A 23,699-nucleotide genomic window follows, 5' to 3' on the forward strand; every position below is an offset into this window, starting at 1 on the left:
ACATTCAGTAGAAACCATACTTTGAATTTTGAATTTTAATCTTTTCCGGAGCTTGGCAATATGTGGTATGTTACTGTCGATGCTGGGCAGCAGCGGTGAGCCACAGCTCCTGATCAGGCATGTGATCACAGGGTAAACAACCACTCTACAGTGTACTGTACTGCTAGATGATTTTGCCCAGCTGTAGGCTAATGCAAGTGTTCTGAGCACATTTAAGGTCGGTTAGGCCAAGCTATGTTATTTGGTAGGTTCAGTGTATTAAATGCATTTTCAACTTAAGATATTTTCAATTTTTGATGGTTTTATTAGGATATAACTTCATCAGAAGTCAAGGAACGTCTATACTTAAACTGCTTGTAAAACTACTGTAGAGGCTGAGCGCAGTGGCTCACGCCTGTAATCCCTGCACTTTGGGAGGCCGAGGGGGGCAGATAACCTGAGGTCAGGAGTTTAAGACCAGCTTGACCAACATGGAGAAACCCCATCTCTACTAAAAATACAAAATTAGCCAGGCATGGTGGTGCATGCCTGTAATCCCAGCTACTTGGGAAGCTGAGGCAGGAGAATCGCTTGAACCTGGGAGGTGGAGGTTGCAGTGAGCCGAGATCAAGCCATTGCACTCCAGCCTGGGCACCAAGAGCGAAACTCCATCTCAAAACAAAAACAAAAAGAAAAACAAAAAAAACTACTGTAGAACTGCTTGAGATTGGGGGCATTATTTTCTTTGGTAAACCCAGCTGCTCTTTGTAATTGGGTGGTGCTTTGATTGACTAACATGCTAAAAATGCTGCCAGTCTCATTGTTAAACATGTTGAATGTCATATTCATCATAGAGTAAGAATACAAAATTGGAGTGACCTATTAAAATATTGCTTTGTATGTGTCCTACTTGAAAAAATACTCTGAATTTATCTACAAATGCGCTACAGAAGGGCTTTTTACAAAATGCCTTTGTGTGCAAACTTTTGGGAATATGGCTTTAAATGGAAGATTATATGGAAAACATCTTCGTAAACCATAAAGCAATTATCTACAAGTATAGAGGCTATATTAAAAAACAGTGTATTTGACTTCTAAGAGCACCTACTAGTGAATCACTTTTTAGGTGTTTAACCATCAGAAATCTTAAAATCATGGCACATGCAAACTTAAATTTACAAATTAAAAAATATTAGTGAGAAGTATAATTTTTAGCAAAAGAATTCATAAGTTCACTGATCTCCCCCAAGCCAGCTCCAGCTGCTGCACAGGTGAAACAGCAATGATTTAATTTTGTTTCAACCCAGAAAAGTTACGGCCTGCCCATGGTCATAGTGGGTTTTATACTGAGTAAGAAAGAATGCTAGTATGCCAAGGATTTGCTTCCCAGAGTAGTAAGACAGTAGTTGTTGTAAAGGTTTCAGGGTGTAAGAAAATTAAATTTTAGGCCGGGTGTAGTGGCTCATGCCCATAATCCCAGCACTCTGAGAGGCCAAGGCAGGTGGATCACTTGAGGTCAGGAGTTCAAGACTGGCCTGGCCAACATGGTGAAACCCTGTCTCTACTAAAAATACAAAAAAAATTAGCCAGGCGTGGTGGCGCACTCCTGTAGTCCCAACTACTTGGGGGGCTGAGGCAGGAGAATCACTCGAACCTGGGAGGCAGAGGTTGCAGTGAGCTGAGATTGTGCCACTACACTCCAGCCTGGGCCACAGAATGAGACTCTGTCTCAAAAAAAAACAAAAAAAAAGGAAATGAAAATTTAGTCTCAGTCTTCAGGCATTTTCTATCTTATATTCTCCAAATGTCAGCTTTTCTGTGTAATTTACAAGTAACGTAGACTGAAAGGTAATAGGTTGTGATAGGCTACAAGCAAGAAAACGTTGGGACTAGGCACAGTGGCTCACACCTGTAATCCCAGCACTTTGGGACACCAAGGCGGGCAGATCACCTGAGGTCAGGAGTTCGAGAACAGCCTGGCCAACATGGTGAAACCCCGTCTCTACTAAAAAATACAAAAATTAGCTGAGTATGGTGGCGTGTGCCTGTAGTCCCAGTTACTTGGGAGACAGAGGTGAGAATCTCATGAACCTGAGAGGCAGAGGTTGCAGTGAACCAAGATCGTGCCATTGTACTCCAGCCTGGGTGACAGAGCAAGACTGTCTCAAAAAAGAAAAAAAGAAGAAAACATTGGAATATGATCAGAAAAGGTCTGGTTGTGTCAAGGTCAGACCTTTTTAATGGAGAACCATTGATATTCCACATAGATATGCAGTTCTGTGTATTTTGTCACTTGAAATGTTGAAAGGATTCTGGTTGTCTGTCACTTTGTCTGGCCTTGTATAAGCTCAGTATCCCATTCTCTTTTGTGTTCTTTGCATTCTCGGCACAGTTCAGCGGACCAGGAGAGGAGAAATTGAAACATGCTGCTGCTACCTTTTGCAGTAACCAACCTTTCGCCCTGGAAATGATCAAGTCTCGTCAGAAAAAGGATTCTCGATTTCAGACTTTTGTGCAAGTGAGTTGAGTGAGTCATGTAAGAAAAAAAAATAAGGCAAGTTTTTATCAATTATCAGATAAACTGGGGGAATTCTGACTAAGACTTTTACAAAGATTACATCTGTGTTAACTTTTTTTTTTTTTTTTTTTGAGACAGGGTCTTGCTGTTGCCCAGGCTGGAGTGCAGTGGCATGATCTCAGCTCACTGCAACCTCTGCCTCCTGGGTTCAAGCAATTCTCTTGCCTCAGCCTCCCTAGTAGATAGGATTACAGGCATGCGCCACCACCCCTGCTAATTTTTTCTATTTTTAGTAGAGATGGGGTTTCACCATGGCCAGGCTGGGCTTGAACACCTGACCTCAAGTGATACGCCCTCCTTGGCCTCCCAAAGGGATTACAGATGTGAGCCACTGCGCCCGGCCCATGTTAACATTTTTAAAAGCTATACATTATCTCTTAAATTCCTAGAAGGTATAAAAATGACTTTGGAATGGTGAATAATAAAAAATATATGTCAGGATTAAAATACTTAATATAGAAATCCACATTGCCACGGGCTTTTATCAGGAAACAACTGTATGCTCTATTAAGAGAAAATTGTTAAAGCATGAGAATGGGCTTATCCGGGGAAAAACATAACAGCAGCCACACTCACTGGGGTATATGAATTAAGGATTGGTAAACTATGGCCGACAGACCGTATCTAGTCTGTTACCTGTTTTTATAAAGTTTTATGTAAACACAAACATGGCCACTTGACAGATTTCTCACAGTTGTTGTGGTGTGTGGCTATGGTTTAGCAGGATCCTCCCTTGAGAGTTTGACCAGGCTGAGATCACAGCGTCAGCTGGAGCTGCAGTTTTCATCTGATGCTCGAGATTCTCTTCTAAGCTCACTGGTTGTTAGCAGAATTCATTTCTTTGTAAATGTATAACTGAGGTCCTATCTTGCTAGCTATTGGCTAGGAACCAGTTTCAACTCCTAGAGAACACAGATATCTCTGCCATATGGCCCCATTAGGCAGTTTAGAGGTGGATGTTTGCTTTCTTCTAGGCTTTCTGACTTTGTGGCTTTCTGACACAGATTTGTTTTAAAGGCTCCTCTAATGAAGTCAGGCCCAGCCAGGATAATTTCCTTTCTTATGATCTCAAAATCATATGGTGGCAACCTAATCATAGGTGTGATATCCCATTGTATTCACAGATTCCAAAATGTTCATACTGAAGGGCACAGGATTACACAGAGTATTTACACAAGAGGATGGGAACCTTGGAGGCCATATTAGAGTTCTTTACTGCACAGAGCCTTGTTCATTCATTTATGCCAAAACAGTGGAGCTGAATAGTTGTGAGAGAGACTATATGGCCTGCAAAGCCTAAAATATTTACTAACTGGCATTTTACTAAAAACTTTGCAGACCATTGGTACAGATGAGCTGGCATACTCAGGCCAGTTATCCATTGTGCCTACTTGGAATGGCAGATAACAAATTAGCTAACCAATTTTGGTAGGAATGCCAGTCATAGGAGAATGGACCTAGATTTTCTGAATAGGTGAAGATAAAACTGTTTTAACACAAGGAAGCTATACGTAGAGCTGCTTATGGATGCTTTCAGTCCTTCTTTAAACAGACAACAAAAAAGCCATTCATTTAGTGATAGAGGCTCCCTTCCCCCATTATGTGATTAAAGGAGAAAGCAGAAGTATAGTGTGGCAACGATATATCTTGGCATTTTTTAAAGATCTTGATTTAATAACCAGAACTGTGATGCATTAAACCCTTATGGTGAATGCATGGTACATGTATAAGTTCTAATAAGAATTACAGATTCACTTATTTCAATTTAATTTTAGGATGCTGAAAGTAATCCACTGTGTCGTCGTCTTCAACTGAAGGATATTATTCCCACTCAAATGCAAAGGCTTACTAAGTACCCACTTCTGTTGGATAATATTGCCAAATACACAGGTACAACATTTTCACTGAAATAAAAAGCTTAAGAACAACAACAACAAAACACCCAATATCCTGTAAATAATATCTTACAGCATCCTGAATGGAGTTGGATTTCCAAATAGTACGGCAAGATTTTCTTTTCTTTTTTTTTTTTTTTTGAGACAGGGTCTCACTCAGTCGTGCAGGCTGGAGTGCAGTGGCCCAATCATAGTTTCCTGCAGCCTCAAACTCCTGGGCTCAGGCATTCCTTCCACCTCAGCTTCGCGAACAGCTGGGACTACAGGTGTACACCACCACACCTGGCTTTTTTTTTTTTTTTAGGAAGGGTCTCACTATGTTGCTCAGGCTGGTCTCAAACTCCTGGCCTCAAGCAGTCCTCCCACATCCCAAAGTGCTGTGATTATAGGCATGAGTCACCATGCCCAGCCAAGATTTTCTAACAAGATATAATCTAGCCTTCTTCGGGCTATTTGATATAATGTACTCCATTAGTAGCTTTAGCACAGGGTATATCAAACTATGCATCATAGACCAAGTCATGGTCACTGTCTGTTTTCGTAAATAAAGTTTTATTGGAGCGCAGCCGTGGTCATCTGTTTATGTACTGTCCCTGATTGCTCTTACATTATAACAGCAGAGTCGAGTAGTTTTATCGGTGCCCATTTGGCCTGCAAAGTGTAAAATTATCTGGTTCGACCATCCTTGTTCTAGCCTACGTCATTTTTGCTTTGAAGAAGGTTCATCCTTGGCTGAAGAGATGTTTCATGGATATCTATCTATAACTTTTATTAAGCCAAATCAACGTGGTGTAATTCCAACTCTCCCGTTTTGAAACATGAAGTGAATCTGTTTCTCAGTTGAGCTTTAGGTTCATACACTTAGCTCTCATTAATAATTTAATGCAACTGAAATCTTGTTTCTTGTGCCTGAGAATTTGAATGCATAATCAGGAAATTTTAAATTATGGTACCTGGTAACAAAAGTGGTTTACACTCATACGCATTTATTTTTACACTTTAATATATCTGCTCAGTGTAATTGGACTGTGGTTTGGAGGATTACAATTTTGAATGTTCTGATTTTGGTCTTCTATGTATTATAGACATGACATAGCCTCAATACGTTTTGTTTTGTTTTGTTTTGTTTTGTTTTGTTTTGTTTTGTTTTGTTTGAGACGGAGTCTCACTCTGTCGCCCAGGCTGGAGTGCAGTGGCACAATCTCGGCTCACTGCAACCTCCACCTTCCAGGTTCAAGCAATTCCCCTGCCTCAGCCTCCCGGGTGGCTGGGATTACAGGCGCATGCCACCACACCTGGCTAAGTTTTTTGTATTTTTAGTAGAAACAAGGTTTCACCATATTGGCCAGACTGGTCTCGAACTCCTGATCTCAGGCCGTCCGCCTGCCTTGGCCTCCCAAAGTGCTAAGATTACAGGCATGAGCCACCTTGGCTTGCCGCCTCAATACATTTTGATGAATTTCATCTTCTTTTAATGTTGTAATCTATTTTCTTTCTTTAAATATAATCTCAAATTCAAAGAAACTTGTTTTGGAATTATTTTGAATTGTGTTATTAAAAAATTTTGTTTAACAAGTTCACTGGACATAATTATGTAGGCTATGCACTGTGAAATTCTAGGAGGAGAAGGGATTTCCATTTATATTGTTTACAAAGTAAATGAGACCTGCCCTTCTGGAGTGTGTAGTATAGTGGTCCTGGTACTCTTCTTGGATTTTGGGTTCTGTACTGTGATTTCTTTTTAAAGATTAGAATTTATGTTTTAAAGTCCTGTTATAAGAAGTTTTACTTGTCCGAAGACTGCTTGAATTGAGACTCTGACAGAGGCTTTAAGCTGGTACAAAAATCTTCAAGGTCTTAATATGCTCGTAAAAGTATTGAAATGAAATGAAATCTCATTTACATATATTTTGTGGTTTTTTGCTTATTTCTTCTCTTTTACATTTTGGATTTCTTTCCCATCTTTAGAATGGCCAACAGAAAGGGAGAAGGTGAAGAAAGCTGCAGATCACTGTCGTCAGATCTTAAATTATGTAAATCAGGCTGTCAAGGAGGCAGAAAACAAGCAGGTAAAAAAGGAAAACAAGAAGGTACAGGATGACATTGGGAGAACATTAAATTAATATTACCTGGAATCTGTGAAATAGTTGCTAAAACTATCATTACCTAATGGACAGGGAGAACATTTGTTTACTGTTCACATAGTAGGCAGGTCAAGATCAATCTGTGATAGAGTATCGGAGTCGTATTTGACTTTTTGGAACATCTCAAGCTGCTTGTTGGCTCTTTCATTTATCTCTTCATTCAGCAGATATTTATAGAATATCTACTGTATGCTGGGCAGAGGGTACAGAGTAGTTGAGAAAATGAGTGCAATATCTGCCCACACTGAGCTCGTTTGCTAGGAGAATAGAAAGGCATTTAACAGGATTATAGTGCAAATATTTTGTATCAGTTGTGATAGCGGCTATCAAGGATAATTTCAAGATGCTATGATATATAACTATGGGGCCTACCTTAGTTTGGGGATGTTAGGTGGTACCTATTAGAGAAAATTTTCTTGAGGAATTGACACTTGAGCCAAGCTCTGAAGGATGAATGGAAGTGAACCAAAACGATCTGAAGGGTGCAACCCTAGAGGTAGAGGCAATGTATACCAAAGTCCTGACGGAAAAAGAAAGCATGGTCTGTTGGAGGAACTGAAAATTTAAATGAGTGTGGATCATGCCTAAAAAGCAAAATCAGAGTGGCATAAAATGAGGTGAAGTAGACCAAGGCCCTGGAGATCAGGTTAAAGATTTTGATTTTTATTCTTAAGAGCAGTAGGAATTCAGCATAGACAAGGAAGAATATAGTGTTCAGGTTTTCATTATATAAGTATCACCCCTACTGCTCTATGGAGAATGAGTTGAAGAAGGGTAGTGGATGAAAGAGCCCATTTATTAACCTCTTGCAGCAATCTAGGATAGATGATGGCAGCTTAGAGAAGTTGGAGAAGTATTTAGAAGGTAAAATTGACAGGACTTGATGACTGATTTGAAGAAGGATTTGAAGGAAAAGTGATGTCAAGAATAAACCCCCAGGTTTCTGGATTGCATATTTGGATGGACAGGATGAGTGGAGAAGCCCCACATTTGTGGGGAAGATGATGAGGTCACGTTGGGATATCAGGTAGACATATACAGTAAGCAGTTGGCTATATGGGTCCACCTCTAAGAGCACCATGTTGAAGATAAAAATTTAAGATTGTGAGCATACAGGGGCTGATTGAATCCATGAAGATGGATGTAGTTTCTTTGGAGCTAAGTATGATTACAACTCTCTTGGTGAGGCTGTAGGAAAACTAGTACTTTCAGCTGTGCTGTTCAGAGTGTAAAATGATAAAACCCCAGAGGGTTATATAGCAATATTTATCTAAATTAAAACTCTGTAGGTACCCTTATATCTATCTTTTGACTCAGCAGTTCTGTTCCTAGTGATTTGCTCAAGAGAAATGAACCATATTAGAGTTCTTTACTACACAGAGCCTGTTCATTTATGTATTATCTGTGGCTACTTTTGTTCCAAAACAGTGGAGCTGAATAACTGTGAGAGAGATTATATGGCCTGCAAAGCCTAACTGACATTTTACTAAAAACTTTGCAGACCCCTGGTATAGATGAGCTGGCATACTCAGGCTGGTTATCCATTGTGCCTGCTGGGAATGACACATAACAAATTAATTAACTTTAGTAGGAACGCCAATCGTAAGAAAATGGACCTAGATTTTCTGAATAATAAAATATATCTTTATCTGAAGATAAAGATATACCCACAAACAGACTTAGACAAGAATGCCTATAGCAACTTTATTCATAATAGCGAAAAAGCTAGAATTTATCAACAGAATGGATAAACCAACTGTGGTATAGTTATAAAATAGAATGCCCTGAGTGATAAAAAAGGAATGTACCACTAAGGCACACAACATGGATGAATCTCACAAACATGCTGAGTGGAAAAAAAACAGATGCAAAAGAGTACATATCTATGATTCTATTTATATGAACTTCTAAGAGAGACTAAACTATTCTATGGTAGGAAAAAACCAGAAAACTGGTTGCCACTGGGGATGTGGAGGTAGAAATTAACTGGGAAGAAGTATGAGGAAACTTTCTGGGGTGATGGTAAAATTTTCTATCTTGATAAAAGTTTAGGTTACACAAATGTATAAGCACTTGTCAAACTTCATGGAACACACACTTAAAATGTGTGTTCTACTGTATGCAAATTTTACTTTTTTAAAAAGAACTATATGGATGTTTAAATGTTTAGAGGTAAAGTGTACTTATGTCTGTAATTTATTTTGAAATGCATCCAAAAAATAAGATGGACTGATGGATAGACGGATGAATAAATAGAAACATGATAAAACAAATACAGCAAATGTTAATTGTAGAATATAGATGGTAATATATAGGTGTTCGCTATGCTCACTCAGACTTTTCCATGTATTTGGAAATGATTTTGAGGGGGAATGTACATACCCTTTGATCCAACAGTACTGGAAGTTTATCCTACAGATACCCTACACGGATGTACAAAGACATATATTTACGTCCACTTTATTACAGTATTGTTTGTTATAGAAGAGTTGAAGTAACTTAAATGCCCATCAGTAAGGTGTAATGAAATAAATTATAGTTTATTTACAGAGTTTTATATCCTGTAGTCATTTATAAAAAAATGAAATAACTCTCTATATGTGCTAATGTGGAACAACCCCAAGATATAAGTCATACACCACACACACACACACACACACACACACACACACACGTAGGGGAATGCCTATATGAACGTATTCTACCATTTCAATGAGGAATACATATAGGAATACCAAAGGAATGCATATATGAATATATTATGCTACCATATCTTGTTTTAAAAAAGGACATATACACACAACATGCACAAAGACAAGCATACTTATATATACATATATAAATAAATACATATCTATTTGCATAGAATTTTTCTCAAAGGCTACCCAAGAAATGGATATTAGTGATTGCTTCTTTAGGGAAAATTGAGGGGGATGGGGCAATAGGACAAGGTTAGAGGGAGACTTTTTATTTTTTGCCTTATATCACCATCTGAATTTTGTACTGTGTGCATGATTTACATATTCAGAAAATAAATATAAGCTAATAAGAGACTAATGACTTTGAAAAGAAGATTGAGAAAGAAAAGCCAAAGAGGTAGGAGGAAAACTAGGAAAGTATAGTATCACTAAAGCCACGGGAAGAGAGTGAGTTTTCAGTCCTGTCTAGCGTTGCAAAGAGCTCAGTAAAATGGAGATTTTTTTTTTTTTTTTTTTTTTGAGACGGAGTCTCGCTCTGTTGCCCAGGCTGGACTGCAGTGGTGCGATCTCGGCTCACTGCAAGCTCCGCCTCCCGGGTTTGCGCCATTCCTCTGCCTCAGCCTCCCAAGTGACTGGGACCACAGGCGCCCGCCACCACGCCCGGCTAATTTTTTGTATTTTTAGTAGAGATGGGGTTTCACTGTGTTAGTCAGGATGGTCATGATCGCCTAACCTCGTGATCCACCCACCTCAGCCTCCCAAAGTGCTGAGATTACAGGCGTGAGCCACTGCTCCTGGCCAAAATGGAGATTTTAAATGCCAAGTTTGATTCAGAAATAGGTCATTAATGACCAAAGCACTAACCTTCGTTCCACCCTGCCTAATTTTCAGCGCCTAGAAGATTATCAGCGTCGCCTTGATACCTCCAGCCTGAAGTTGTCAGAGTACCCAAATGTTGAAGAGCTCAGGGTGAGAGATGGTCTAATCATAATTTAAAAAATAAAATAAAATTTGCTAAAGATCTGGCAGGTAATTAACATCTCAGTGAGAATATACATCACCTGAAGGAGTTCTTGTATCGTAGATTATCTGTATTTTTGATTTTTTTGCTGCCTTTTAAATGCCTGATCTGTATGAAAATTAGTCTTTCATTAGAGGAATATCTTGCATGAAACTGTAATATTACATGACAGCAATTGGCAGGAGACTAAGGGACACTAATTATTATAAAATTTAATTTTATTGTGTTCTGTAGTTTGTTTGTTTCAGACAGGGTCTCGCTCTGTTGCCCAGGCTGGAATGCAGTGGTGCAATCTTGGCTCACTGCAGCCTTGGCCTCCTGGACTCAGGCAGTCCACCTACCTCAGCCTCCCTAGCAGCTAGGACTATAGGTATATGCAACCATGCCCAGCTACTTCTGTGTTTTGTAAAGACAAGGTCTCACTGTGTTGTCAGGCTGATCCAGAATTCCTGGGCTCAAGCGCTCTTTTCTCAGCCTCCCACAGTGTGGGGATTACAGGCAGGAGCCACCACGCCCAGCCTGTGTTCTGTAGTTTAAATAAGGGTAGGACTGTTTACTATGGTAACTTTCCAGATCATTTAATAACACAAGATAACATATTATTTTCTCATGAGGCTCTTCAAAAGCATAAAAGTTAGAACCATTATAGGAACGATAGTAAAATATTTACTAATTGCCACTTCTAGTATGTGAGCTTATGTGTTAACTTTTTCGGATTTTAAGTCTTTTTGCACCATTTCACTAGGTGGTGGTTTTGGCAGATTTATTTGGTGGCTGTTAAAATAGGCTTTTATGTCATATATTAATACTTTGTCAACAAGCACGTAAATGTGCTTATTCCCCTTAGCTTCCAAAGAATGAGAGTGTTCTAGAGCTGCTAATACTAAAAGATGATTCTCTTACTAATAAGTTGTTAATATTTAGACCAAGCCTGAGTAGTACCTGGACTTTTCATGAGTACTAGTTCTTAGAACTTTCTTTGAAATTAGAGCCTTGGAACTCAGAAGCCACTTTCTTATAGACAAGCATATGTACCATGCTCATCCAGTTATTCACAGAAAAATTAAAGGATACGTTGAGAATCTAGTGGGGGAATGCTTGTAACTTGATCTTCATAATCTGTTATCATCTGTTTAGAGTGAGGTTTGGAAGATAGTACTCCTGAATGTTTTTCTGCAAGATACCTTTTCCTTTTTAGAAAATTGTATGCAGATTACTTTAATATGATGGCCTTTGTGCCATTTTCAAGAACTGACAAATAGCAATAATGATAATTGAATGTAAATGGTGTATTTTATATTAAAAATTTCTTAAAAAGAGACTGTATTATGTAGAATATCATGTTACTGAGTGCTTGGAAATTATTTGTGCATGATTTTCTTTATTTTGCCAGAATTTGGATTTAACAAAAAGGAAGATGATTCATGAAGGGCCATTGGTTTGGAAGGTGAATAGAGATAAAACTATTGGTAGGTCTGATATTGTCTGTTAGTTCTGGGGAGAGTGGCTAAAGGGAAGGAATAGGAAAGTTTCCTGTGACAAAGGGAAGAGGAGAGAACTATTCTCTCAGCAGTTTGCAGTGCTACCTCGTGTTATTTGTACATTTGTAGATCTGCTTGTGTTATTTCATTATATGTAAGATGTGTTAAATATTCATTTAGGAATGTAGCAGAGAACTGATTTAGTCCTATTTCCATCATTCTTATATTCTAGTGAGTCTCTGTATGCTTTGTAAGCTTTCTTTAGACCAGTACATCTTAAACTGTCTGTGATGAGGAACCGTTTTTGTTTTTTCAGAAACAAGGTCTTTCCGTGTTGCCCAGGCTGGAGTGCAGTGGCTATTCACAGATGCAGTCATGGTGCACTGCTGCCTCGAACTCCTGGGCTTAAGAGATCCTCCTGCCTTAGCCTCCCTAGTAGCCGGGACTATAGGCCCACACCACCACACCCAGCTTGTTGTTTTTTATTTCCTGTTGGTCACAGATTGACACTTCAGTGAAATACAATAAAAATGAATTATTGAAAATGAAATTTTAAAAGATAATATACAAGTCAATTTTTAAAATTTTGTAGCCCTAACAGAAATAGAATTCCTCTGTTGAATCATTATAAAGTTAATCAAACGCGTCTCCATTTCTGTACTTACCATTTTTTTCTGCACTTTTATTTCTAGATTTATACACATTGCTGCTGGAAGACATTCTTGTATTGTTACAAAAGCAGGATGATAGACTGGTTTTAAGGTGTCATAGTAAGATTCTGGCATCTACAGCTGATAGCAAACACACGTTTAGCCCTGTCATTAAGTTGAGTACAGTGTTGGTTCGACAAGTGGCAACAGGCGAGTATGTCCACTGAAGGATACTAATTTCCAGATTCATTGTGAAGTTGCATAAGATACTCAGTGCTGTTTAAATAACACAAGTGGCATAGAGTCTTGCTATTTTTATATTCTTAAGCAAATTACATGAAATTTACTGCTTAGAAAGAGACCTAAGAGTGTATGCCCCAAAGTTATTTAGGGTGTCTCAATTCTGTGAACGGTTTTCTGCATTTGAAAATTTTTATGCTATTACTTTGGTTCTTTATGTTGAAATCATTGATAGATCCCAATGAAAAGCCTTTCATTTAGGGTGGTATGTTTTTTGATTTGGTGAGAAAAAAATCAAAAACTGAAGAGATGGATGTAGTATTGATTAAAAATCAAATTTGACTGGCAAGTTATATTTTAACTCTGTTAACAACGGGGTCCCTTTTAAAACTTGTTAGTTTCATGGTGGCAAAATAAATTTGTGACCTATTTTCTCCACTACTCACTGAATATTATTAACTAACAACTTAGCAAAAGTACAGTTCAAAATAAATGCAAAAGAGTAATAGCATTTAATTTGGTAATTTGGATTTATTTTTTTTTTTCTTTGAGACGAGGGTCCCACCCTGTCACCCAGGCTGGAGTGCAGTGGTGCAACCTTGGCACATTGCAACCTCCGCATCCCAGGCTCAAGCAGTTCTTCAACCTCAGTCTCCTGAGTAGCTGGGACTACAGGCATGCACCACCATGGCCTGGCTAATTTTTTTGTTTTTTGTAGAGGCAGGGTTTCGCCATGCTGCCCAGGCTGGTCTCGAAATCCTGAGCTCAAAGCAGTCCACCTGCCTCGGCCTCCTAAAGTACTGGGATTACAGGTGTGAGCCACCATGCCTGGCCAGTAATTCGGATTTTTGACATGCTTTTAGTAAAGTTTCTAGTAAATTATTGTGGAATTAGTGCTAATTCGTATAATCTTTGTTTTATTGAAGTACAATAAATACAGTACAATAAATATGTTAATATGGTAAGTTGCACAAATTTTAAGGGTATATCTTGATGAATTTTAAAATAAATATATGTAACCTTTATCTAGTTTAAGGGGCAGACTATTTCAAGACCCTAAAAACATCCCTCATGGCCTCCCCAGGTTGTAGTGTTAAAGTAATCTTGTCTTGTTTTTTCCAGATAACAAAGCTTTATTCGTCATTTCCATGTCAGACAATGGAGCTCAGATTTATGAACTGGTGGCACAGACAGTTTCTGAAAAGACTGTGTATGTATCAGATATGGCTACCTTGCTATAGCTAATATTTTCATTATCCCAAGCATAATATTCCATAAACTTAACTTTGTTTTTATAATGTATGGAAACCAAGCACTTCCTCTGTACTCTTTTAGAGACATTCTACTATGAACTTGTTCTTTTTTAGATTGATGCCTTTTATTTTGATTCTATTCTGAAAGTTTATTTCCTAAAGAAAAAATTATGCAAAATGTCAAGTGAAGTTTTTTTAATGGGCAATGTGTCCATAGATTTTTCTTAAGGTATAGTTTTGGACTCTCACCTTAATAGTGTGTTGCCAAAATAAAGATATTCTCTGGCAGAGTGGGTTTTTTGTTGTTGTTGTTGTTGGTTGATTTGGTTTTTGTTTAGTTTTGCTTTCTGAGTATATTTAAAGGATATTTCTTTTGTTGTTTCTTTTTTGTATTTTGGATTTCTTTCCAACTTTCTGAAGCTGGCAGGACCTAATCTGTCGGATGGCTGCATCAGTGAAGGAGCAATCCACAAAGCCAATTCCATTACCACAGTCAACACGTGGCGAGTGAGTGTTCCTTTGCATTGTAGTAGGACTTATTTTATGTTTTGGGTCGGAAAAGACTAGGATAATTATTACCTTTTGTTGCAATGATGTTTAGATACCTCAGGAAGGTAAAAGATTGTTTTTTTTTTTTTTTTTTTCCTCTACAGAGGAGATAATGATGAAGAAGATCCTTCAAAATTAAAAGAGGAACAGCATGGCATTTCAGTCACTGGTTTGCAGAGTCCAGGTACACTTTTCTGAAAAGTTCAATGGAGAATGTGCTCTATTATCTATTAAAATGCTGGCTGGATGCGGTGGCTCATGCCTGTAATCCCAGCGCTTTGGGAGGTCGAGATAGGCATATCACCTGAGGCCAGGAGTTAGAGGCCGATCTGACCAACATGACAAAACCCTGTCTCTACTAAAAAATACAAAAATTAGCCAGGCGTGGTGGTGGGTGCCTGTAATCCCAGCTACTTGGGAAGCTGAGGCGGGGAGAATTGCTTGAACCCAGGAGGCGGAGGTTACAGTGAGCCGAGATCGTGCCATTGCACTCCAGCCTGGGCAACAAGACTGAAACACCAAAAATAAATAAATAAATAAATAAATAAATAAATAAATAAAAGAAATAAAATAAAATGCAAAGAAACTTTAATACTGTTTGGTTTGTTCAGGTTCCAGCATCAGAGATCAGTTTAACAAACTTTGCTTTTGAGCCTTCTGTGTGTCAGTATAACACTGCTCTAAGTGCTGTATATTTTGCTTAACAGATGATCTCTGTAGTTTATGGGTTTGTTTTTGTTTTTGTTTTTGTTTTTCCTGATTCTTCCTGAATGTTTCATGTTAAAAGTTAAAAGCTTTGTTTAGATATAGTCTACCTTTTCTATTCCATTGGACAGACAGAGATTTGGGATTAGAATCTACCTTAATATCGTCAAAACCTCAGTCTCATTCACTGAGTACCTCTGGGAAATCAGAGGTACGTAATCTGTTTGTGGCTGAGAGACAGTTTGCAAAGGAACAACATACAGATGGGACACTAAAGGAAGTTGGAGAAGATTATCAAATCGCAATCCCAGATTCACACCTGCCTGTCTCAGAAGAACGGTGGGCATTGGATGCACTAAGAAATTGTAAGTTTTATTCATAACTTATTACAGATACTTACTAAGTATGGCACTGATGTACCATCCCTAAAGTATGTGGATTTATCAAACTCCACTTATTCTTCTAGTTCTATTGTGGAGATTATAGTATTCTTTACAGTGGCCCATGCCACAGACACACACACACACACACACACACACCACTCTGTTAGCTCCCCGCCCCCCTGCCTGGTTCAGAATCACTGTTACAATGGGAGGATAGCATATCTCTCAGTTGTACCGAGATGGGAAAAAGGCTGAAAACAATTTCTCTGGCTGGGGAGAACCATTTGAAATTTTTAAACCAGCGTGTGACTAAAGGTATGAAAAAAGATTAATCTGGCTGAGAGCTGTGGAAGGATTTGAATGGAAAGAGGTATGGAATGGTGTACTTACTAAATAACCTATTATAATAGTCTGGCCTGAGACTAAAAGAGTGTGGACTAGAATGTTATCAAAAGGAGTAAGAAGAAACTGAAAAGTCATCTAATGCTTAAAATAATTGACTTGTTTGAATGTGAGCTTAAAGGAAAGGGAATATTTAGAGATAATTTCATTAATCTAGTCAGAAATAAGAGTCAGAAAAGGACTACCACTGCTTCCCCCACCTCCTTCCATTGTACTTTCTTTTTTCTTTTTTTTGATTTGGTAGAATTATAGGCTCAGTTTTAAAGCATGTGAAGATTAAGATAATGAATGACGAAACACTAAAGAGTGAGTAACTAGCAGGAAGTTAGAGTTTTAGGAGTGCAACTTTAGAGAGAGGTTAGGAAGAGATAGAGATTTGAGCATCAGAGCCATGAGACTTCCTAGCATCTCTCAGGAACTGATTGTAGAGCAGAAGGACAGAGAATGAGAGACCTAAGTGGAACCTGTTGCCTAAAGAAACATGACAGACATTAAGCTAGTGATGAGAGCAGAGAATTGGTTATTTAAAACCTACGATATTTTTTATACATTCTCCTGAATTAACAGTCTTAATAATTTCTGATGGTTTGACTAACATTGTCCCAATAACTCTATCATTGTCTGGGTGACCTCATAGCATACACTTGGCCCATTCAAAATTAAATTGGTTCTTATTTTCAGTAAATGTATGTATCTCATAAAATTAGAGGAAATAATATGCATATAGTGTCTGGATCTGGAAAAAGCAGAACTTTTAGCTTTTTCTGTCTAGCTTAACACAGCCTTTCAACATTCTTAAGAAGTACCTTTAGGGTATTATTCTAGTTATATAGAAGAAAAAATAGAGGCATGATATTGGTTATTCAGGAGTTCTAAATAGGAGTATCTCCCTATTCAGAATGCTTAGATCTTTTCAAGTTTAGTTTACCGTTAAATCTTCTCTAAAAGATGGTGCTTTATTTCAGCTTCAAAACAAAATGGAAAATGATTATATGAAATAAAATGATTGTATGAAACTAATAATTAACATTTTAATATGTCATTAAAAGATACTTGTAAAGATAATTGGTAAGTCAGCTAATTTAATTCTTGCAGCCTGAGGTTATAGTTGTGAATATGTTTTTTCCCCCCTCCTTCCTAAATTGTTTAGTGGGTTTGTTGAAGCAGTTGCTGGTGCAACAGCTAGGTTTGACTGAGAAGAGCACTCAGGAAGACTGGCAACATTTCCCAAGATATAGGACAGCCTCTCAGGGGCCGCAGACAGACAGTGTCATCCAGAACTCTGAAAATATTAAGGCCTATCATTCTGGTGAAAGACATATGTCCTTTAGAACTGGAACTGGTGACATTGCAACTTGTTACAGTCCACGGACTTCAACTGAATCTTCTGCTCCACGGGATTCAGTGGGACTGGCACCCCAGGATAGCCAGGCAAGTAACATTTTAGTAATGGACCACGTGATTATGACCCCAGAGATGCCTACCATGGAGCCAGAAGGGGGTCTTGATGACAGTGGAGAGCACTTTTTTGATGCCCGTGAAGCACATAGTGATGAGAATCCATCAGAAGGTGATGGAGCAGTTAACAAGGAAGAGAAGGATGTTAATTTACGCATCTCAGGCAAGTATCTTTCACACTTAAACTTTGATTTTGTTTTTGATCATTGTTAACTGTCCTGTATTTTGAAATGGATGTTGTATTGGTATCCAGGTGTGTGTGTGTGTGTGTTCACACATGTGCAATATTTATTCCTTCATTTGATAAATACTGAATCTACTCTGTACCAGACCTTATCGTAGGTGCTGGGAGATATAGCAGTGAATAAAACAGAAAAATCTCGTCTTCTCATGAAGCTAGGGGAAAGAAGGATGGTAAATAAGTAAACAAATAAATAGACTTCAGGAACTATTAGGAAGAAACATAAGTCAGACTGAGGGAGCAGAGAGTAATGAAGGCAAACAGGGTGATCAGGGAATGGGACCTCCGATGAGGTAGCATTTGAGCAGAGACCTCAGTGAAATGAGGGAATAAAGCCAGGTGGGTACCTGGGTGCAGACTATTCCAGCAGAGAGCAGAGTGGGGCAGAGGCTTTGCGTCAAAGAGCAAGCTTTTTGTGGTGATTGAACACTGGATGAGGGAGACAATGGCAGGAGATGGGGCAAGAGAGGCATTTGGCAGGGGAAGTCGTGGCAAGATCATTTAGGCACTGTAGTTTCCAGCTTTAAACTTTTGAAATGAAATTTTTTGGAAATTACCATGAAAGTTTGCAGAGTTTAGCTTTCATCTGAAGTGAGGAAATTCTGATGTACCTGAAACTAAATTCAGAAATTAATGGCTTTTCCCTCTGTTAATAACTTTTCAAGTTGAAGTTGGGAGCACACTATGCTATTTCTGTTTTCTAATGGCAGCACTGGTCTTATCAAACTATTCTGTCTCTATCCGTAGGAAACTATTTGATCCTTGATGGCTATGACCCAGTGCAGGAGAGTTCCACAGATGAGGAGGTTGCTTCCTCACTTACCCTGCAGCCCATGACAGGCATCCCTGCTGTGGAATCCACCCACCAGCAGCAACATTCTCCTCAGAACACTCACTCAGATGGGGCAATTTCACCATTCACCCCCGAATTTCTGGTCCAGCAGCGCTGGGGAGCTATGGAGGATTCCTGTTTTGAGATCCAGAGTCCCTCCTCTTGTGCAGATTCGCAGAGCCAGATCATGGAGTACATTCATAAGATAGAGGCTGACCTTGAACACTTAAAGGTACCTCATACTTCCATATCCATAGGACTTGGTTGTAAGAAACATTTAGCAGAGGGGAAGAATAGGGTGATCAAAATGCTGATGTCAATAAACTCGTTCAGGTTCTAGATTTCTTTGACTATTATCCATGAATAGGCCTGGGTAAAAAGTTGAGATTGGCATTGTTTATCTTTTTCTTTCTTTCTTTTTTCTTTTTCTTTTTTTTTTTTTTTTTGAGACAGAGTCTCACTCTGTCACCCAGGCTGGAGTGCAGTGGCATGATCTCAGCTCACTGCAAGCTCTGCCTTCCAGGTTCACACGATTCTCCTGCCTCAGCCTCCCAAGCAGCGGGGACTACAGGCACCCGCCACCATGCCCGGCTGATTTTTTGTATTTTTAGTAGAGACAGGGTTTCACCGTGTTAGCCAGGATGGTCTCGATTTCCTGACCTCGTGATCCGCATGCCTCGGCCTCCCAAAGTGCTGGGATTACAGGTGTGAGCCACCACGCCCAGTCGGCATTGTTTATCTTTCGACTATCACAAGAGCAGAAAAAGTTGTAGTTCTATAAACTGTGTGTTTGTATGGGTTTCTAAGTTTAAGAACCTAAAATGCTTCGGGTAGTTGGCTGGCCTCTGTCAGACATGAACAAGAAGATGAGATAGGTGGGGTTTGTGTAGTTATGAATCTAGGCTGAGAAATGCTGTAACTTTCTGTAGCCTATTATCTGTGACTCATTAGGTGACATTGGCAGCTTCCCAAATCCTATGACAGATAGAAATTGGTTTCAGTGGCTCCTGTAATCTAAAAACATGGTCATGAATGGGATTTTTGTAGATTGGTAATTGAAGATGTCACTATTGCAAAACTGACTTACGTGGCAATTTCCAGGAGAAAAACCTATCTTAAAGTTTTCCATCAGAGGCAGGGTGCAGTGGCTCACGCCTGTAATCCCAGCACTTCGGGAGGCCAAGGCAGGCGGATCACAAGGTCAGGAGATCGAGACCATCCTTGCTAACAACGGTGAAACCCCGTCTCTACTAAAAATACAAAAAATCAGCCAGGCGTGGTAGTGGGCGCCTGTAGTCCCAGCTACTTAGGAGGCTGAGGCAGAAGAATGGCATGAACCTGGGAGGTGGAGCCTGCAGTGAGCTGAGATCATGCCACTGCACTCCAACCTGGGTGACAGAGCGAGACTCCGTCTCAAAAAAAAAAAAAAAAAAAAAGTTTGCCATCAGAAAACACAGCTTCCAGAGCCCAAACATTTTCCTCATGACATCATTTACTCCAGAGACTTGAGGGATAGATTTAAGTATCCTTAGCCTTTGAGTTAAAGACTGGTCTCCCTTAGTTTCTCTTTTACCTTCATATAATTGATTTTTCCCTCTTCATGCTACTTATTTTACGTAGTATCATTCTGTAGCTGATGAGATACCAACAAGCCCACTGAGGACAGGTCGGTTCTTATATACAGTCATCTGTTGCTTAGCAATGATGATATATTCTGAGAAATTCATCATTAGACATTTTTATCTTTGTGTGAACTTCACAGAGTGTATGTACACAAACCTAGATAGAATATATTTTTATTTACATAGATTTTTTCATATGGAAAGCCAAATCTCTCAACACTATTACTGAATATTAGTCATTTCCCCTACCTGATCAGCAATGCCGTTATTAAGTGCCACACACCAGATTTCTACATGTGCTACATAATAATCTTTTTTTTCTTTTTTTTCTTTTTTTTTTGAGACAGTCTTGCTCTGTCACCCAGGCTGGAGTGCAGTGGCGCTATTTCGGCTCACTGCAACCTCTGCCTCCCAGGTTCAAGTGATTCTCCTGCCTTGGCCTCCCAAGGAGCTGGGACTACAGGTGCCACCACCATGCCCGGATAAAATTTTTTTTTTTTTTTTCAATGGAGTCTCGGTCTGTCACCCGGGCTGGAGTGCAATGGTGCAATCTCGGCTCACGGAAACCTCTGCCTCCCGGGTTCAAGCGATTCTCCTGCCTCAGCTTCCCGAGTAGCTGGGATTATAGGTGCCCACCACCACACCCAGCAAATTTTTTTCTTTTTATTTATTTATATATATTTTTTGAGACGGAGTCTTGCTCTGTCGCCCAGGCTGGAGTGCAGTGGCATGATCTCTGCTCACTGCAAGCTCAGCCTCCCAGGTTCACGCCATTCTCCTGCCTCAGCTTCCCCAGTAGCTGGGACTACAGGCGCCTGCCACCATGCCTGGCTAATTTTTTGTATTTTTAGTAGAGATGGGGTTTCACCATGTTAGCCTGGATGGTCTTGATCTCCTGACCCTGTGATCCACCCACCTCAGCCTCCCGAAGTGCTGGGATTACAGGCGTGAGCCACCGCACCCAGCCCCACCTAATTTTTGTATTTTTAGTAGAGACAGGATTTCACCATGTTGGCCAGGCTGGTCTGGAACTCCTGACCTCAGGTGTTCCACCTGCCTCGGCCTCCCAAAGTGCTAGGATTACACACGAGCCACCATGCCCTGCCCATAATAATTTTTTTTTTTTTTTTTGAGACGGAGTCTTTCTCTGTCCCCAAGGCTGGAGTGCAGTGGCGCGATCTCGGCTCACCGCAACTTCCACCTCCTGGGTTCACGCCATTCTCCTGCCTCAGCCTCCCGAGTAGCTAGGACTACAGGCGCCCGCCAACACGCCCGGCTAATTTTTTGTATTTTTAGTAGAGATGGGGTTTCACCGTGTTAGCCAGGATGGTCTCGATCTCCTGACCTCGTGATCCGCCCGCCTCGGCCTCCCAAAGTGCTGGGATTACAGGCTTGAGCCACCGCGCCCGGCCCATAATAATCTTAAAGGACCATCATCATGTATGCAGGCTGCCGTGTCTTTATGTGCTGCATGACTATAGCTCATGCACACGATGACGGGACCATGTCCAGGGTGGCTCTTGGGGGTGGGAGAATTGCATTTATGGTTACCACCTCTACTTTCTTTTTACATGGGAAAATACTAAGTTATTTGTTCAGTGGAGAAATTGGTAAAAGGAATGAAATTTACTTTTTTCTCCCACTAATGAAATTTTTAATGATGAAGTTAATATTTTTGAAATTTGGGGGCTTGTACTTGTAATGTAAAAAGGGCTGCTTTTCTGTTTTCAGAAGTTTTTGTTTTGTTTTGTTTTCATGACGTTTGAGTAAAACACCTATGGGTTTTATTTCACAGAAGGTGGAGGAAAGTTACACCATTCTTTGCCAAAGGCTGGCTGGATCAGCCCTCACAGACAAGCACTCAGGTATGTAAAACTTATGAGTTCCAGACTCTAGACTAATCATCCTACACTGAATGAAATGACTTATCATCCTTTCAGGTGAAAACCTTCTGAGATTCCATTTCTTTTCTGTCTTTAAAGAACTGCCTGTTTCTAAACATCATATATCAAGCGGAAGCTCATGCCTGCTGACTCGACTCTTCTCTAAGAGGAACTGTAGTTGTCAGTTCCCATACCATCCCCTCTTCTCTCTCTTTTCACCTTTTCAAACCAGAGGGCAGAGCAGTGGGAAGCCTGGTAAATCACAGATTCAGTGTGAGGCTTACTGGTACTGCTGTGACTCCCTAGTGTGGAGGATTTGGCCTCATCGGATGTTGGTGCACTTGCCTCTGCTGACAGTGTGGCTGGTGTCTCCCCGACTGCAGATGGATCTGTGTTCCGTGCAGCAGTTTGTACTCATCTGCTTACATACTGATTCAGAAACAAAGATTGAACCACGCCCACAGATGTCATGGGTATTCTTTGCAATGTTAATATATTCTTTTTCTTAGTATCATTTCCATGTATCTTTATTCTTCTCAGATAAAAGTTAGAGCCGCATGTCCTGGAGGTGACTGCAGGTTGTTGGATTTGGAGTATCGGCCACGTCGCACCACATCCTGGCTCCAGTGTGGATGCAGAGAGAGTGTGACAGAGGATCTGCCTGTGAACCACCTGGGATTAGTCATGTCCCAAGGTGCCCAGAGTGGGACTAGTTCTTCACAGTGTGGCAGCTGCACTAATCTGTTTGTGAGGGAATATCCATTCCCTCGCTCTACTCTCCTCACTATTGGAAATTCATTTTGATTCAGAATAAAAACCAAATGTATAGAGCTTTGGGTGTAGGATATAAAATTGTACTTAGATTTAAGAAAAAGAGAAAATCAGATGTATTTATTTGACTTCATTCCGTATTTGAAAGCACATTTTAATTTTTATTTGCCTTGTTTTGTTTTAATTGAGTAGTGAGAGTTTTAGCCCTTTGTCTTTAGCACACCCAAGGATCGACTGCTCCTGAAGCAAAGAGGTCAGGATGGGGTATGCGGAAGTTGGGTAGAGAGGTGAAGAAGAGGAAGAAGTGAGAAGGGGAAGGGAGGAGCACCTTGCTTCACTATACTGTATTCCAAGCTCTCTGCTGTCCAGTAGGCTGCTTCTCTGAGGGTCACCTCAAAGGTATGCTATGCCCTGTGGCTCTTATGTGCCCAGGTGGTGTGGTCAGAGAGTGGATGGGCTTCCTCCCACCCTGAGGCAAGCACCTCTTCTCTGTAGCTGGGATCAACCACAATTAACAGGAATCCTCAACATACTAAATAGCAGGCACTTGAAAATGGGTGTTTTCTCTTCCGTTGTCGTCTTTTCTATTGAGGGTTGGGATTTGGGTGGGAGAGGAAAGCAAATTTTATTTTCTTGACTATAAATTTGTTATTCTTGGTATCATTTCATTTTTATAATTATACATTAGACATTGGCACTTGCGTAAAACTGTCCCTGCAGATTGAGCAGGAAGTAAAAACAAATGGAAATGCTTCGGATAGTGGCAGGGGTGGGGGTTGCTAAGGAAGGGGTGGGATGGGAGTGGGTAAAGAGTTTGGGAAGGTTATCTAACTGAATCACTACTGAGTTGAATCATGGCTATCATTAGCCACGGGTACTGCTGATTATAAGGCCAGTAAAATTTTAGTACCTG

The 23,699-nt window shown here is 39.9% G+C and overlaps 1 protein-coding gene across 3 annotated transcripts in view; it reads left to right on the plus strand.

Moving 5' to 3' along the window:
- The window catches only part of ARHGEF12 (Rho guanine nucleotide exchange factor 12), a 149,755-nt gene extending 126,910 nt beyond the window's left edge, over positions 1 to 22,845 (plus strand). For all 3 annotated transcript variants that reach the window (XM_032167722.2, XM_032167724.2, XM_058424524.1), the window contains 14 exons: positions 2,372 to 2,497; positions 4,333 to 4,447; positions 6,421 to 6,521; positions 10,187 to 10,264; positions 11,710 to 11,785; positions 12,490 to 12,657; positions 13,810 to 13,897; positions 14,361 to 14,447; positions 14,594 to 14,673; positions 15,326 to 15,559; positions 17,130 to 17,600; positions 18,426 to 18,742; positions 21,928 to 21,997; positions 22,556 to 22,845. In XM_032167722.2, the coding sequence (XP_032023613.1) occupies positions 2,372 to 2,497; positions 4,333 to 4,447; positions 6,421 to 6,521; positions 10,187 to 10,264; positions 11,710 to 11,785; positions 12,490 to 12,657; positions 13,810 to 13,897; positions 14,361 to 14,447; positions 14,594 to 14,673; positions 15,326 to 15,559; positions 17,130 to 17,600; positions 18,426 to 18,742; positions 21,928 to 21,997; positions 22,556 to 22,566 (2,022 nt within the window). In that variant the 3' untranslated portion in view covers positions 22,567 to 22,845. The remainder of the gene's footprint in view (positions 1 to 2,371; positions 2,498 to 4,332; positions 4,448 to 6,420; positions 6,522 to 10,186; positions 10,265 to 11,709; positions 11,786 to 12,489; positions 12,658 to 13,809; positions 13,898 to 14,360; positions 14,448 to 14,593; positions 14,674 to 15,325; positions 15,560 to 17,129; positions 17,601 to 18,425; positions 18,743 to 21,927; positions 21,998 to 22,555) is intronic.
- The last annotated feature ends 854 nt before the right edge of the window (positions 22,846 to 23,699 follow it).

The sequence above is a fragment of the Hylobates moloch genome, unplaced genomic scaffold (genome assembly GCF_009828535.3).
Source record: "Hylobates moloch isolate HMO894 unplaced genomic scaffold, HMol_V3 SCAFFOLD_11, whole genome shotgun sequence".
Classification (NCBI taxonomy): Eukaryota; Metazoa; Chordata; class Mammalia; order Primates; family Hylobatidae; genus Hylobates; species Hylobates moloch.